This window comes from Panthera onca, chromosome B1 (genome assembly GCF_046562875.1).
Source record: "Panthera onca isolate mPanOnc1 chromosome B1, mPanOnc1 haplotype 2, whole genome shotgun sequence".
In the NCBI taxonomy this organism is placed as follows: domain Eukaryota; kingdom Metazoa; phylum Chordata; class Mammalia; order Carnivora; family Felidae; genus Panthera; species Panthera onca.
The window spans coordinates 106,018,694-106,033,574 of NC_138342.1; the positions used below are offsets into that span (position 1 = coordinate 106,018,694).

At 38.2% G+C, this 14,881-nt stretch overlaps 1 protein-coding gene across 1 annotated transcript in view; it reads left to right on the top strand.

Moving 5' to 3' along the window:
• FAT4 (FAT atypical cadherin 4) overlaps nucleotides 1-14,881 on the top strand; it is a 180,762-nt gene that overhangs the window by 123,814 nt on the left and 42,067 nt on the right. The window contains exon 8 of the mRNA XM_060654229.3: nucleotides 13,937-14,187. Within this exon, the coding sequence (XP_060510212.3) occupies nucleotides 13,937-14,187 (251 nt within the window). The remainder of the gene's footprint in view (nucleotides 1-13,936; nucleotides 14,188-14,881) is intronic.

Below are 14,881 nucleotides of genomic sequence, written 5' to 3' on the forward strand. Positions count from 1 at the left end.
GGGACCTAATTCCAGGCAAAGAGCTGAATTCTAAGAGGCTTATAAAGTCAAATCATTAAGGATGGAGAAAACTTCTGCCCAAGGTCATAGTTATATGCATGTTTGGCTCACTGTGCTTAGTACCACTTGGAGAAAGGCAGGTACAACCTAACTACTTCCTGGCATGAACCTCAAAAAGGCAGTAAATACAACCTCCTTCATTTGTCCTACACCAAAGCATAGGAATAATGGAATCTGTACCCTAAGAACTAAGTCTTTAGCTTTGTGGTAAGAGCACAGCCTTGAGAATGAAGCTGTGTAGAATGGAATCCTGACTCTCCTATTAATTGTGGGGCAGTTTATTGAACATTTCTGGGCATCAGTTTGTTTTTTTTTTTTTTATCAATGTAATAGGTATACTACATAATAAAAGTGACTTTATGGAATTGTTGTGAGGACAAATAAAATACTTTAACAGTTCTAAGTGAACTGCTTAGAATAATGTTAGAACAAAAATTACTCAATATCCATCAACCCATACTGTCCCAATATATGCAAAGCACTTTTCCCTTTTCTTGCCATCTGTTAGTGCTCAGTAAGTTTGTGACAATTTTGGAAGAGATGTCCTATCCATTGTAGTGTTATAGTCTAATAAATATTTATCTGCCATGCCAAGGAGTCCTTCTCTAAAGATAAAATATTGAGTATGACAAATCAGTAGCATAACTATTCCCATCTGAGATGCTTCAATTGCTACAACAATTGTGAAGCTGTGTGTTTACAAAATCAATGAGTGCTAGAATAAAATGCTATGATGGTATGCTATTTTCTTCTAGCGTATGTCAAAGTTTTACTGCTACATGTGATCTTACGTTTGTGGGCAATGGTGATCAATGGAAAGTTGGTCTAGGAAATCCTGTCAATATTTCCAGAGTGTTTTACACAGTTGTATTGGTAGCTTTGAAATGATTGTTTTGATTTTGGTTGTTTGGTTGACTGGTTGAATTTTTTTCCTCCTTTAATATGAGAGAATTAACTTTATACTTTTACATGCCCTGAAATCTATAAAATGCATATGCAAAAATCTTTAAATGACTACATTGACTGCCATAAGTCAGATAATATAAAAATTGAAGCTATTTTTATTTTGTAAAATTATTAAATTCACTTTTTTTTCAATATATGAAATTTATTGTCAAATTGGTTTCCATACAACACCCAGTGCTCATCCCAAAAGGTGCCCTCCTCAATACCCATCACCCACCCTCCCCTCCCTCCCAGCCCCCATCAACCCTCAGTTTGTTCTCAGTTTTTAACAGTCTCTTATGCTTTGGCTCTCTCCCACTCTAACCTCTTTTTTTTTTTTTCCTTCCCCTCCCCCATGGGTTTCTGTTAAGTTTCTCAGGATCCACATAAGAGTGAAAACATATGGTATCTGTCTTTCTCTGTATGGCTTATTTCACTTAGCATCACACTCTCCAGTTCCATCCATGTTGCTACAAAGGGCCATATTTCGTTCTTTCTCATTGCCATGTAGTACTCCATTGTGTATATAAACCACAATTTCTTTATCCATTCATCAGTTGATGGACATTTAGGCTCTTTCCATAATTTGGCTATTGTTGAGAGTGCTGCTATAAACATTGGGGTACAAGTGCCCCTATGCATCAGTACTCCTGTATCCCTTGGGTAAATTCCTAGCAGTGCTATTCCTGGGTCATAGGGTAGGTCTATTTTTAATTTTTTGGGGAACCTCCACACTGTTTTCCAGAGTGGCTGCACCAGTTTGCATTCCCACCAACAGTGCAAGAAGGTTCCCGTTTCTCCACATCCTCTCCAGCATCTATAGTCTCCTGATTTGTTCATTTTGGCCACTCTGACTGGCGTGAGGTGATATCTGAGTGTGGTTTTGATTTGTATTTCCCTGATAAGCAGCGACGTTGAGCATCTTTTCATGTGCCTGTTGGCCATCCGGATGTCTTCCTTAGAGAAGTGTCTATTCATGTTTTCTGCCCATTTCTTCATTGGGTTATTTGTTTTTCGGGTGTGGAGTTTGGTGAGCTCTTTATAGATTTTGGATACTAGCTCTTTGTCCAATATGTCATTTGCAAATATCTTTTCCCATTCCGTTGGTTGCCTTTTAGTTTTGTTGGTGGTTTCCTTTGCTGTGCAGAAGATTTTTATCTTCATAAGGTCCCAGTAATTCATTTTTGCTTTTAATTCCCTTGCCTTTGGGGATGTGTCGAGTAAGAGATTGCTACAGCTGAGATCAGAGAGGTCTTTTCCTGCTTTCTCCTCTAGGGTTTTGATGGTTTCCTGTCTCACATTCAGGTCCTTTATCCATTTTGAGTTTATTTTTGTGAATGGTGTGAGAAAGTGCTCTAGTTTCAACCTTCTGCATGTTGCTGTCCAGTTCTCTCAGCACCATTTGTTAAAGAGACCGTCTTTTTTCCATTGGATGTTCTTTCCTGCTTTGTCAAAGATTAGTTGGCCATACGTCTATGGGTCTAGTTCTGGGGTTTCTATTCTATTCCATTGGTCTATGTGTCTGTTTTTGTGCCAATACCATGCTGTCTTGATGATGACAGCTTTGTAGTAGAGGCTAAAGTCTGGGATTGTGATGTTTCCTGCTTTGGTCTTCTTCAAAATTACTTTGGCTATTCGGGGCCTTTTGTGGTTCCATATGAATTTTCGGATTGCTTGTTCTAGTTTCGAGAAGAATGCTGGTGCAATTTTGATTGGGATTGCATTGAATGTGTAGATAGCTTTGAGTAGTATTGACATTTTGACAATATTTATTCTTCCAATCCATGAGCATGGAATGTCTTTCCATGTCTTTATATCTTCTTCAATTACCTTCATAAGCTTTCTATAATTTTCAGCATACAATCTTTTACATCTTTGTTTAGATTTATTCCTAGGTATTTTATGCTTCTTGGTGCAATTGTGAATGGGATCAGTTTCTTTATTTGTCTTTCTGTTGCTTCATTGTTAGTGTATAAGAATGCAACGGATTTCTGTACATTGATTTTGTATCCTGCAACTTTGCTGAATTCATGTATCAGTTCTAGCAGACTTTTGGTGGAGTCTGTCGGATTTTCCATGTATAATATCATGTCATCTGCAAAAAGCGAAAGCTTGACTTCATCTTTGCCAATTTGGATGCCTTTGATTTCCTTTTGTTGTCTGATTGCTGATGGTAGAACTTCCAACACTATGTTAAACAACAGCGTTGAGAGTGGACATCCCTGTCGTGTTCCTGATCTCAGGGATAAAGCTCTCAGTTTTTCCCCATTGAGGATGATGTTAGCTGTGGGCTTTTCATAAATGGCTTTTATGATCTTTAAGTATGTTCCTTCTATCCCGACTTTCTCAAGGGTTTTTATTAAGAAAGGTTGCTGGATTTTGTCAAAGGCCTTTTCTGCATCAATTGACAGGATCATATGGTTCTTCTCTTTTTTTTTTATTAATGTGATGTATCACGTTGATTGATTTGCGAATGTTGAACCAGCCCTGCATCCCAGGAATGAATCCCACTTGATCATGGTGAATAATTCTTTTTATATGCTGTTGAATTCGATTTGCTAGTATCTTATTGAGAATTTTTGCATCCATATTCATCAGGGATATTGGCCTGTAGTTCTCTTTTTTTACTGGGTCTCTGTCTGGTTTAGGAATCAAAGTAATACTGGCTTCATAGAATGAGTCTGGAAGTTTTCCTTCCCTTTCTATTTCTTGGAATAGCTTGAGAAGGATAGGTATTATCTCTGCTTTAAACGTCTGGTAGAACTCCCCTGGGAAGCCGTCTGGTCCTGGACTCTTATTTGTTGGGAGATTTTTGATAACTGATTCAATTTCTTCTCTGGTTATGGGTCTGTTCAAGCTTTCTATTTCTTCCTGATTGAGTTTTGGAAGAGTGTGGGTGTTTAGGAATTTGTCCATTTCTTCCAGGTTGTCCAATTTGTTGGCATATAATTTTTCATAGTATTCCCTGATAATTGTTTGTATCTCTGAGGGATTGGTTGCAATAATTCCATTTTCATTCATGATTTTATCTATTTGGGTCATCTCCCTTTTCTTTTTGAGAAGCCTGGCTAGAGGTTTGTCAATTTTGTTTATTTTTTCAAAAAACCAACTCTTGGTTTTGTTTATCTGCTCTACAGTTTTTTTAGATTCTATATTGTTTATTTCTGCTCTGGTCTTTATTATTTCTCTTCTTCTGCTGGGTTTAGGCTGCCTTTGCTGTTCTGTTTCTATTTCCTTTAGGTGTGCTGTTAGATTTTGTATTTGGGATTTTTCTTGTTTCTTGAGATAGGCTTGGATTGCAATGTATTTTCCTCTCAGGACTGCCTTCGCTGCGTCCCAAAGCGTTTGGATTGTTGTATTTTCATTTTCGTTTGTTTCCATATATTTTTTAATTTCTTCTCTAATTGCCTGGTTGACCCATTCATTTTTTACTACAGTGTTCCTCAACCTCCATGCTTTTGGAGGTTTTCCAGACTTTTTCCTGTGGTTGATTTCAAGCTTCATAGCATTGTGGTCTGAAAGTATGCATGGTATAATTTCAATTCTTGTAAACTTATGAAGGGCTGTTTTGTGACCCAGTATATGATCTATCTGGGAGAATGTTCCATGTGCACTCGAGAAGAAAGTATATTCTGTTGCTTTGGGATGCAGAGTTCTAAATATATCTGTCAAGTCCATCTGATCCAATGTGTCATTCAGGGCCCTTGTTTCTTTATTGACCGTGTGTCTAGATGATCTATCCATTTCTGGAAGTGGAGTGTTAAAGTCCCCTGCAATTACCACATTCTTATCAATAAGGTTGCTTATGTTTATGAGTAATTGTTTTATGTATCTGGGGGCTCTGGTATTCGGCGCATAGACATTTATAGTTGTTAGCTCTTCCTGGTGGATAGACCCTGTAATTATTATATAATGCCCTTCTTCATCTCTTGTTACAGCCTTTAATTTAAAGTCTAGTTTGTCTGATATAAGTATGGCTACTCCAGCTTTCTTTTGGCTTCCAGTAGCATGATAAATAGTTCTCCATCCCCTCACTCTCAATCTAAAGGTGTCCTCAGGTCTAAAATGAGTCTCTTGTAGACAGCAAATAGATGGGTCTTGTTTTTTTTATCCATTCTGATACCCTATGTCTTTTGGTTGGCACATTTAATCCATTTACATTCAGTGTTATTATAGAAAGATACGGGTTTAGAGTCATTGTGATGTCTGTATGTTGTATGCTTGTAGTGATGTCTCTGGTACTTTGTCTCACAGGGTCTCCCTTAGGATCTCTTGTAGGGCTGGTTTAGTGGTGACAAATTCCTTCAGTTTTTGTTTGTTTGGGAAGACCTTTATCTCTCCTTCTATTCTAAATGACAGACTTGCTGGATAAAGGATTCTCGGCTGCATATTTTTTCTGTTCATCACATTGAAGATCTCGTGCCAATCCTTTCTGGCCTGCCAAGTTTCAAAAGAGAGATCAGTCAGGAGTCTTATAGGTGTCCCTTTATAAGTTAGGGCACGTATATCCCTTGCTGCTTTCAGAATTTTCTCTTTATCCTTGTATTTTGCCAGTTTGACTATGATATGTCATACAGAAGATCGATTCAAGTTACGTCTGAAGGCAGTTCTCTGTGCCTCTTGGATTTCAATGCCTTTTTCCTTCCCCAGTTCAGGGAAGTTCTCAGCTATAATTTCTTCAAGTACCCCTTCAGCACCTTTCCCTCTCTCTTCCTCCTCTGGGATACCAATTATGCGTATATTATTTCTTTTTAGTGTATCACTTAGTTCTCTAATTTTCCCCTCATACTCCTGGATTTTTTTATCTCTCTTTTTCTCAGCTTCCTCTTTTTCCATAACTTTATCTTCTACTTCACCTATTCTCTCCTCTGCCTCTTCAATCCGAGCTGCCGTCATTTCCATTTTGTTTTGCATTTCATTTAAAGTGTTTTTCAGCTCCTCCTGACTGTTCCTTAGTCCCTTGATCTCTGTAGCAAGAGATTCTCTGCTGTCCTCTATACTGTTTTCAAGCCCAGTGATTAATTTTATGACTATTATTCTAAATTCACTTTCTGTTATATTATTTAAATCCTTTTTGATCAGTTCATTGGCTGTTGTTATTTCCTGGAGATTCTTCTGAGGGGAATTCTTCCGTTTGGTCATTTTGGATAGTCCCTAGAGTGGCACGGACCTGCGGGGCACTTCCCCTGTGCTGTGGTGTATAACTGGAGTTGGTGGGCAGGGCCGCAGTCCGACCTGATGTCTGCCCCCAGCCCACCGCTGGGGCCACAGTCAGACTGGTGTGTGCCTTCTCTTCCCCTCTCCTAGGGGCGGGATCCACTGTGGGGTGGCGTGTCCCGTCTGGGTTACTTGCACACTGCCAGGCTTGTGGTGCTGGGGATCTGGCGTATTAGCCGGGGTGGGTAGGCAAGGTGCACGGGGGCAGGAGGGGCAGGCTTAGCTCGCTTCTCCTTAGGTGATCCACTTCAGGAGGGGCCCTGCGGCAGGGGGAGGGAGTCAGGCCCGCTGCCGGAGGGTTGGCTCCGCAGAAGCACAGTGTTGGGTGTTTGTGCGGAGCAAGCAAGTTCCCTGGCAGGAACTGGTTCCCTTTGGGATTTTGGCTGCGGGATGGGTGAGGGAGATGGCGCTGGCGAGCACCTTTGTTCCCCAACAAACTGAGCTCTGTCGTCCGGGGGCTCAGCAACTCTCCCTCCCTTTGTCCCCCAGCCTTCCCGCTTTCGGAGCAGAGCTGTTAACTTATGACCTCCCAGTTGCTAAGTCGGGCTTGCTGTTGTAACACACTCTGTCCGGCCCCTCCGCTTTTGCCAGCCAGACTCGGGGCTCTGCTTGGCCGGCAGGCCGCCCCTCCGCCTCAGCTTCCTCCCACCAGTCCATGCAGCGAGCACTGCCTCTCTGCCCTTCCTACCTTCTTCCGTGGGCTCTCATCTGCGCTTGGCTCCGGAGACTCCGTTCTGCTAGTCTTCTGGTGGTTTTCTGGGTTAGTTAGGCAGGTGTAGGTGGAATCTAAGTGATCAGCAGGATGCACGGTGAGCCCAGCGTCCTCCTAAGCCGCGATCTTCCTTCCCTCCCCCTAAATTCACTTTTAAATTAACTTAGGACAGACAATTGTTACAGCTTAAATTTAAAATACTTTCATAGGTAAAATAAGTAGTGATGCCAACCTAAACCTTATTTACTCTGGCTTCATATCTTTTTAATGGAATATAATACACTTTTATATTAGGTGTTAATTGCTCCTTGCTATGCATAGAATCTGGGGCAAAACCATTCTCCTGGCTAACAGAGCTATTTTATATTAATTTTATGTTGCTTATTTAAATATTACAGTGTAAGTCATTTACCCAACTACTTGTGGGCTCTCTAATAGCACAACCTGTTATGTGTCATATATTGTTACTTTTCCCTTATAGTCTACCATAATCTTACACACAGCAATCACCCAACTAATACTTATTTATATTTTTCTTTCTACCCATTTGATAAAACTATAGATTTGTATGGATGGTGAGTTATACCCTTTATTTCACTTTTAATATTTCCCCTCTAGTAAACTAGACTGCATTAATTCCTAGTCTTTGTCTGGTTTACATATTTGCTTCCCAGACAGACACTCATTCCAAAGTTAGCTTTTAAGGAAATGTATCCCTTTTTATCCCAACTGGACCAAATCTCCATTTAAACCTTATTTCTAATTTTATGTCATAGCAGTGGGGAAACTTACAAAATTGTATTGACAGGGTCAACATTCAAAGGTGAGTCCCTTACTCTGTGCTCTTAATGCCATCCCATTTAACTTCCTCCACATCTTTAATTTAACAGTTTTTGCATTTCTCTCTTGAATCTTCAAATCATCCCTCTTCCCTGAATCATGTATTTATCCCTATGGAAATGCTCAGAATATCTGGTATTGAATGCTGTTTTTTTTATTTACCTGCCATGACTTAGAAAAGTCATGTTCGTGTCTCTAAGGCTCAGTGTATTCATCAGTAAAAGTGGAGATAAGAATTGTTATTTTATAATTTGTGAGAGTTAAATATATATTGATCACCTACTATGTGCCAAGTAGTATATATGTAATCAGTTAATATGCATAAATGTCCCTAATACAATTATCAGGACCCAAAACTCGTTAAATTAATGTTTTTTTTTCTTGTTTATCTTCTTATATCTATTTTATTCCTAATATAGTCTTCCTTTCACAACATCTGCACCCTAGTCGTGACTGACACCTAAATAAATGCATTGAATGAATGATTCCAATATTCTTAGAACTGCTGTTTGCACTCACTTTTTTTTTTTTTATATCACACTTTTGAGAGACTGGGTCATTATCTCACAGTTTTCTCCAGCCATTTTTTCCCAAAAATCTTCCAACTGGTTTTTCTCCTTCATTGATCTGTGAAAAAATAATCTATCCAAAGATTCTGCTGAAATTTACCAAGTTCAGTGACTTTTTCTGAGTCTTTATTTTCCTTTACCTTTTGCAATATTTGCACCACAGATCATCCTTTCTTTTTGACCTTTTTTTTCTCGTCAGTGTCTATGGAAATGTTAACTCTTATTTCTCACTCTGCATTTCTGACTACACTTTCTAATTTACCTTCTAATCTCCTCTTTCTCTCTTTGCAAAGTAATTTAGATATTCCCCATAATATTTTTCTCAGTCCTTTTTTTTTCTTTTTTTGGTGTGTGTGTGAGAGCAAAAGAGTGAGAGAGCAAGAAAAGTGAGAGAGCATCAGCTAGAGAGAGAAGGAGAGGGAGAATATTTCAATTTTCACAGCTGCAACCACCCAGAAAACTATGCAGAAGCCTCTAAATCTGTGGTATCGATTCCGACTCCATCCCAGAGATCCCCTTCCTGTATTTCTAACTCTGTAGGAGACATCTCTACCTGGAGGATCTGCTGGCAGCAGGAGCACAGCATATCAGAAGCTCCTAACTTTCCTGTTTCTCATCTTGGCATTCTGCTTTCTCTTAATGGTGTTGTCTTGCTTTTTTCATCGATGTTGGATAGCCAGGAGTCACCCTCTCGCCCTATACTCAGTCAGTGGACAAGTTCTCATGTTTCTTCTTTACTAAGGCCTCTGGCACCCATTCTCTTCTGTGCATTTTTCCTGCCAAGATTCTAGTTCAATCCACAATTACATCATGCCTGGACTATTATAATAAAAATTAACTTTCTTCCCTGACTCTGGTTTCTAATCTCTATACTACCCTGTACTGTATAATTTTGAAGCCCTCACTATGTCCTGGGCACTTTAAGTTCCAACGAGTTAGGACCTCCAGCCACCACAAGGAGAACAGTTCAGTATAGGAGATAATTTTGTAATCTTGAAATTATAGTACTTTGCAACAAGTATAGTTTACGCACAGAATGGGTGGAAAGAATAGCATACTCGATGCTGTTCGAAGAAATCAGTAGAAGCTTCAAGTACTTGATGATTTCTGGAAAGACTGAGAAGTAGCTTATCACAAAATAAGGGATGACAGACCTTCTAGGCAAAGACAACAACAGGCACAAAGGCAAAGGGCTCTGCAGAAACGTGGTATCAGAGAAGCAAAGCGGTTCCGTATGGTCAGTGTGGATTAGGAATGGGCCTTGTATATCATATGAAAAAAGTCACACACCTTTCTGTGTCTAATGGGAGAAACAACTGAATTGTTCGAGCTGGGCAATCACACGACTAGTTTACGTTTTATGATGATTGATCTCTCGGTACTGTAGGAAGTAGTCTGGATGAAGCAAAGCCTGAGTCAGTGAATGAAAGAGCAACGGCAGTAATATGAACCAGCTTGGGCGTTCAGTGGCTCAGCTTTAACAGTGATACTCCCTTCCTCAAAATCCTTCAACTTCCAGTTTGCCTGTGGCATAATGCCCAGGCTCCATATTCCAGTCACTCCATAAATGGCCCCAGCGTCTTCCCGAGCTTATTCTGCACAAACCCTCAACATATAGCCAAACTTTCAGCCTCACTGGATCACTTTCTGCCCCTGGGAAAAGGATCTGTGCTTTCCCAAGCTTTATGGCTTTGTTCGAGTTCTTCTGTATCCTAGATCCAGGTTCTGCAAATGGCAATCTATAGGCTAAACCTGCATTTGTAAGTAAAGTTGTATTGGGATATAGCCATGCCCGTTCATGTATGTATTGTCTGCGGCTGCTTTTGTCCTGCAACAGCAAGCTGAGTATTGCAACAGAGCTCTTATGGCCTGCAGAGGCATATTGACTAGCACTGGCTTTTTAAGGAAAAAAATTTGCTGACTCCTGACCTAGACCACCTTTCTCCTTTTTCACCACTATTGCAAGATGGGTAGCTCCTTTAAAGCTCAGCTTAACTTTAGCCTTCTTCACAGAAAGCTTTCCTTTAATCATTCCAGTCAAAAGTGGTCTCCTTGTCTTTCGGATAACTAGAGCAATGCTTCTACTTGAATATACTGCCTTGTTTTGTATTTCTCTCTTTCTTCCATTCAGGATGTAAGCTTGAGGACAGGATTTTCACCTACTTCTCCAAGTGTCTATCAATTAGTCCACCTAGACATTTGACTAAATATGTAGATGGATTATAATAGATTATATATGATAGAGTATTATATTATAATTGAATATGTGTATATACTCAGTTGTGTGTGTAAAACTAGACTTTTAATTCTCATCATGTACCAATTACAATACCAAGTGCATTTCATATGAAATTACATTTAATGCTCCAAAGTACTAAGTGAAAGGAACGTATATGTGATCGACACTTTATAAATGGAGAGAAAAGACTTAGAAAGAAGGAATTTTATGAATTTAAGTGTTAGAAGTGAGGTAAAAATTCATGTCCAAGTGAATTGTGTTTCAAAGTGCACACAATTTAATACAGAAACTGAATTATTGTATTCTTGCAACATACAGCACAGTGCTTTATGCTCCTAGTAGATGTCAGGAAGAGGCAAAAAAAAAAAAAAAAAAAGATTAAAAAATCAAATTGTGATATTTTAGCTTTAAAAGTGCAAAAGTGATTTAGATTTTAGGTAACAATGATGTCAATCTATGCCCATAATTTGAAACAGTAATTTCTTATTCTTGAATCTGCAAATAAATATTTGTTGATTTGCACCGAACCAAATCAATGGAAACCAATTCTACATTGACACACACCTTGAGCACTAGTTCCTTTTAGTCTTAGCAAGCAGGTACAGCATTTCTTGCCTTCACTCCAGCTGAGTTTTACCTTCTTTATACTGTAGTATGATAGAACAAGTGGGTGTTGGGTCCTAAAGACTAGATTTTCAAATTCAAAGTCTAGATTGGCCTGTTGTAGATAGTGTGCTTTGTTGTGCAAGTGTATTAGTCTCTCTTAGATTCAGATTCATTATCTATAAAAAATCCAAAACAAAACCAAAATGTCAGGATTGTTTTGAACCTAAACGAGAGCATATATAAAGTGCCTTGTAGCCTGTGCTCAGTACACAATAAGGACACGGTAAGATGCTGCAGAGCTTTAAACCCCAGCATAGATGTTCAGGTGTGAAAGGACAGCACAAAACCCAATGTGATAAAGTTAATATCCATAAAAGAAATTTTGGACCAGAGAAGGAGGAAAGATCTTCATGAAGGGATGAGAACTAAACCAGGATTCAAGTGATAGAGGAAAGGCAAACCTGGGCATGTTATCTTGAACGTCTATCCACTTATAGAGCCACTTGTGTCCCTTCTATATGTGCGTGTTTTTTAACTTACAAGTATATATCAGATAAAACTGATACTGTAGATATTATGAGGCATTTTCAGAATACTTCATATGTAAAATAGACTTTTTGGAGGGCTCCTGGGTGGCTCAGTAAGTTAAACATCCAACTTCAACTCGGGTCATGATCTCACAGGTCACGCATCGAGCCCTGTGCTGACAGATCAGAGCCTGGAGCCTGCTTTGGATTCTGTGTCCCCTCTCTTCTCTGCCCCTCCTAATCTCTGTCTCTTTCTCTCTCTCTCAAAAATAAATAAACATTAAAAAATTTAAATAGACTTTTGATACACTTCAGAATTAGGTAAAGTCTAGAAAAAAAATCACATACTAGTGTGACAGTTTATTTTTTAATGTTTAAAAATAGTAAAGATATTAATTACTTTTAAATAGAGAGGCTCCTGGGTGGCTCAGTCGGTTGAGCATTCGACTTCAGCTCAGGTCATGGAATCGTGGTTTGTGAGTTCGAGTCCCGCGTCGTGCTCTGTGCTAACAAATAGCTCAGAGCCTAGAGCCTACTTCAGAACTCACATTATTTACTTTTCAACATGTTGCTCTTCCTAATACATCACAGTCTTGTCATAGACAAATATCCAAATCTAAATTTGCATGCATTTTTCATCATTTTAACTTTATTTGTATTTGTGAATAATTGAGGTAATATTTAATCAATCCCTAAACTTTGCTGTCATAAAGCTGTAAAAAAGTTTGTGGTGCTATGAGTTACGAATTGCTCTTTTTCCCTGTTTGATAGTTCCTACATCTACTGATAGACACAAAGTTTCTCAGAATAAGATGACACAATTCTCATAATTCAGGTTCTTACAGAATTTATTGAAAGGGTAAAATAATTTGATTATTTCATAAGTCCTGATTATATAACTTTAAGAATTCATTTACAAACCTGTGATATTTTTATTTTGATAAAGGGAATAGATATCTACTGTATAAAGGCAGTAATTATACTTTATAAAGAGTCACTTCTGGTCCAGGAAATGCTATTCTCATTTACTGCTGATCCTGGCATGTGAGTATGCCAAAATGTATTGAAAGTCTGAGTGATATCAAGTACTCTGTAAATACTGAAGTCATTTCTCAGCCAAACACCCCCTGTACCTTTTTTTTTTCTATTTTGTTATCATTTGATAGGACTTCTACTTTTTAAAAATATCAGCTCCTGAGTAGTTCATTATTTCTCTAAAAAGGATAAAATTGCTGAATGTTAGTTTTAAACTGTGAGCTTAATAGGAGGAATGCCCATTCCACTTACTGCAATGTAGACCTTTTTCTACTGTTAGATATACTTGCTGTTGCTTTGTTTTCATGGGCACAAACCAAACTATAGAAACATGCAGTTAATTCTAACAAGGCCATTTCTTTGTTAGTCTAAAGGAGAAGACTTTTAAAGACATCCATTTCCTTGCCACCCTCCAACTCTAAAAACAATGGACCATAGCCAGTTTCTGAACCTTCAAGCTTAGCTACTTCTTTTCTAGTTGATCTCTGAGGAATATACAGATAGCTTTCTCTTCATAAAGAAGAGAGAAGGTGTTCTCAGAGGAAACTCCTGCCTATTAACCAATCTGGTTAGCATCAGAATATCCATGAAAATGTCATACCTCTCCTGACAACAAGAAAGAAAAACATAGCCATATGAGGAATGACAAATGAGAGAATTAGTAAGCAGGAATGTCTCTGTATAAATAATCAGTTCTTTAGTTGTTCTGGGTAGGCGGTGGATGTCAAATACAGTGTTTTGTCTTTAAAAAATAAGGTCTTCAACTTATCTTCTCTGGTTTATTATGGTACACAGCAGAAAAGTAATTTTTAGATTCATTTAACAGATGTCCATTTGTGATCCTGGCCACTAACCGCAATATTAGAGCGAGGCCCTGATTTATGCCTTCAGGTTCACTTATTTATAACACAATAGTCTTCTGGGTATATTTTGGGGACTTGCATGATCCAAAAAATCCAGAGATCTTGTGAGGACCTGCTTGAGCTCACTGGACATCTCACAGTAAAGATTGTCAATGTGATACATAAAATTTGAAATATTTATCTTCTAGCCATATTCTTTAATTGTTGTGTGATTGTACTTCTAATGATTTGTTTTTACATTTCTGCCTCAGTTTCTAAATCGTAGTGAATAGATGCTACAATATGAACACCAGAAAAAATATGCCCATCTCTGTTCTCTTTAGTTATAGAATCATTGGTGGAAACTCTCAGTTCACCATCAACCCATCCACAGGACAAATCATCACAAGTGCATTGCTAGACAGGGAAACAAAAGAGAATTACACTTTAGTTGTGGTCTCCAGTGATGCTGGATCCCCGGAGCCTCTTTCCAGTTCTGCCAGTGTGCTTGTCACTGTGACTGATGTCAATGACAACCCACCAAGATTTCAGCATCACCCATATGTCACACACATCCCGTCTCCTACTCCTCCAGGTAATCAAGCCAACTCTGAGGTGTCATGGATAAATGCAATCTATACATTGGACGTTTTCTATAAATATATTTTTGTTACTTTTATATGAATATTTCTGATACAGCTTAGCTTCATAGATCCTCTAAATTCAACTTGTTTTGACTAACGAAACTGAAGGAATGTTGAATCTTCATAAATGATTTTTTTTTTATTTTAGCCTAATTGTGTTTAAGATTTTATAGTTTCTACATCTTTCCTGGTACTGTTTCTTAATATAATTTGAATATTTTCAAATGATTAAAATAGTCACTTCATAGTCAAGAAGGGTTCTGCCCAGAGATGTAATTTGTTTGTAAATTCCCTGAGAGGAGAGACGTTGTTTCTTTTTCTTTCTTTCTCTCTTTCTTTCTTTCTTCCTTTCTTTTTGCCATATGCTATTTCCTGAAACATCTGAGAGGCAGAAAGCATTCAACTATATTTGTGGGTAGAAAATAAAGATTTTATTTTAATCCTTCATAGGTAGGTTTTCAAAAATATTTAATGAGTGAATAATTCTAATGAATTATTATTATTAATATTTTATTCCAGTTTTGACGGATGAAGATTTTCTGTTAGTAAGTTTATGAAGACATTAGTGACCACTTTCATATGACACTATATGCATTTATCTTCCTTCATTTAAATTTACTTTGGTTTCATTTGCTTGTTTGTAAA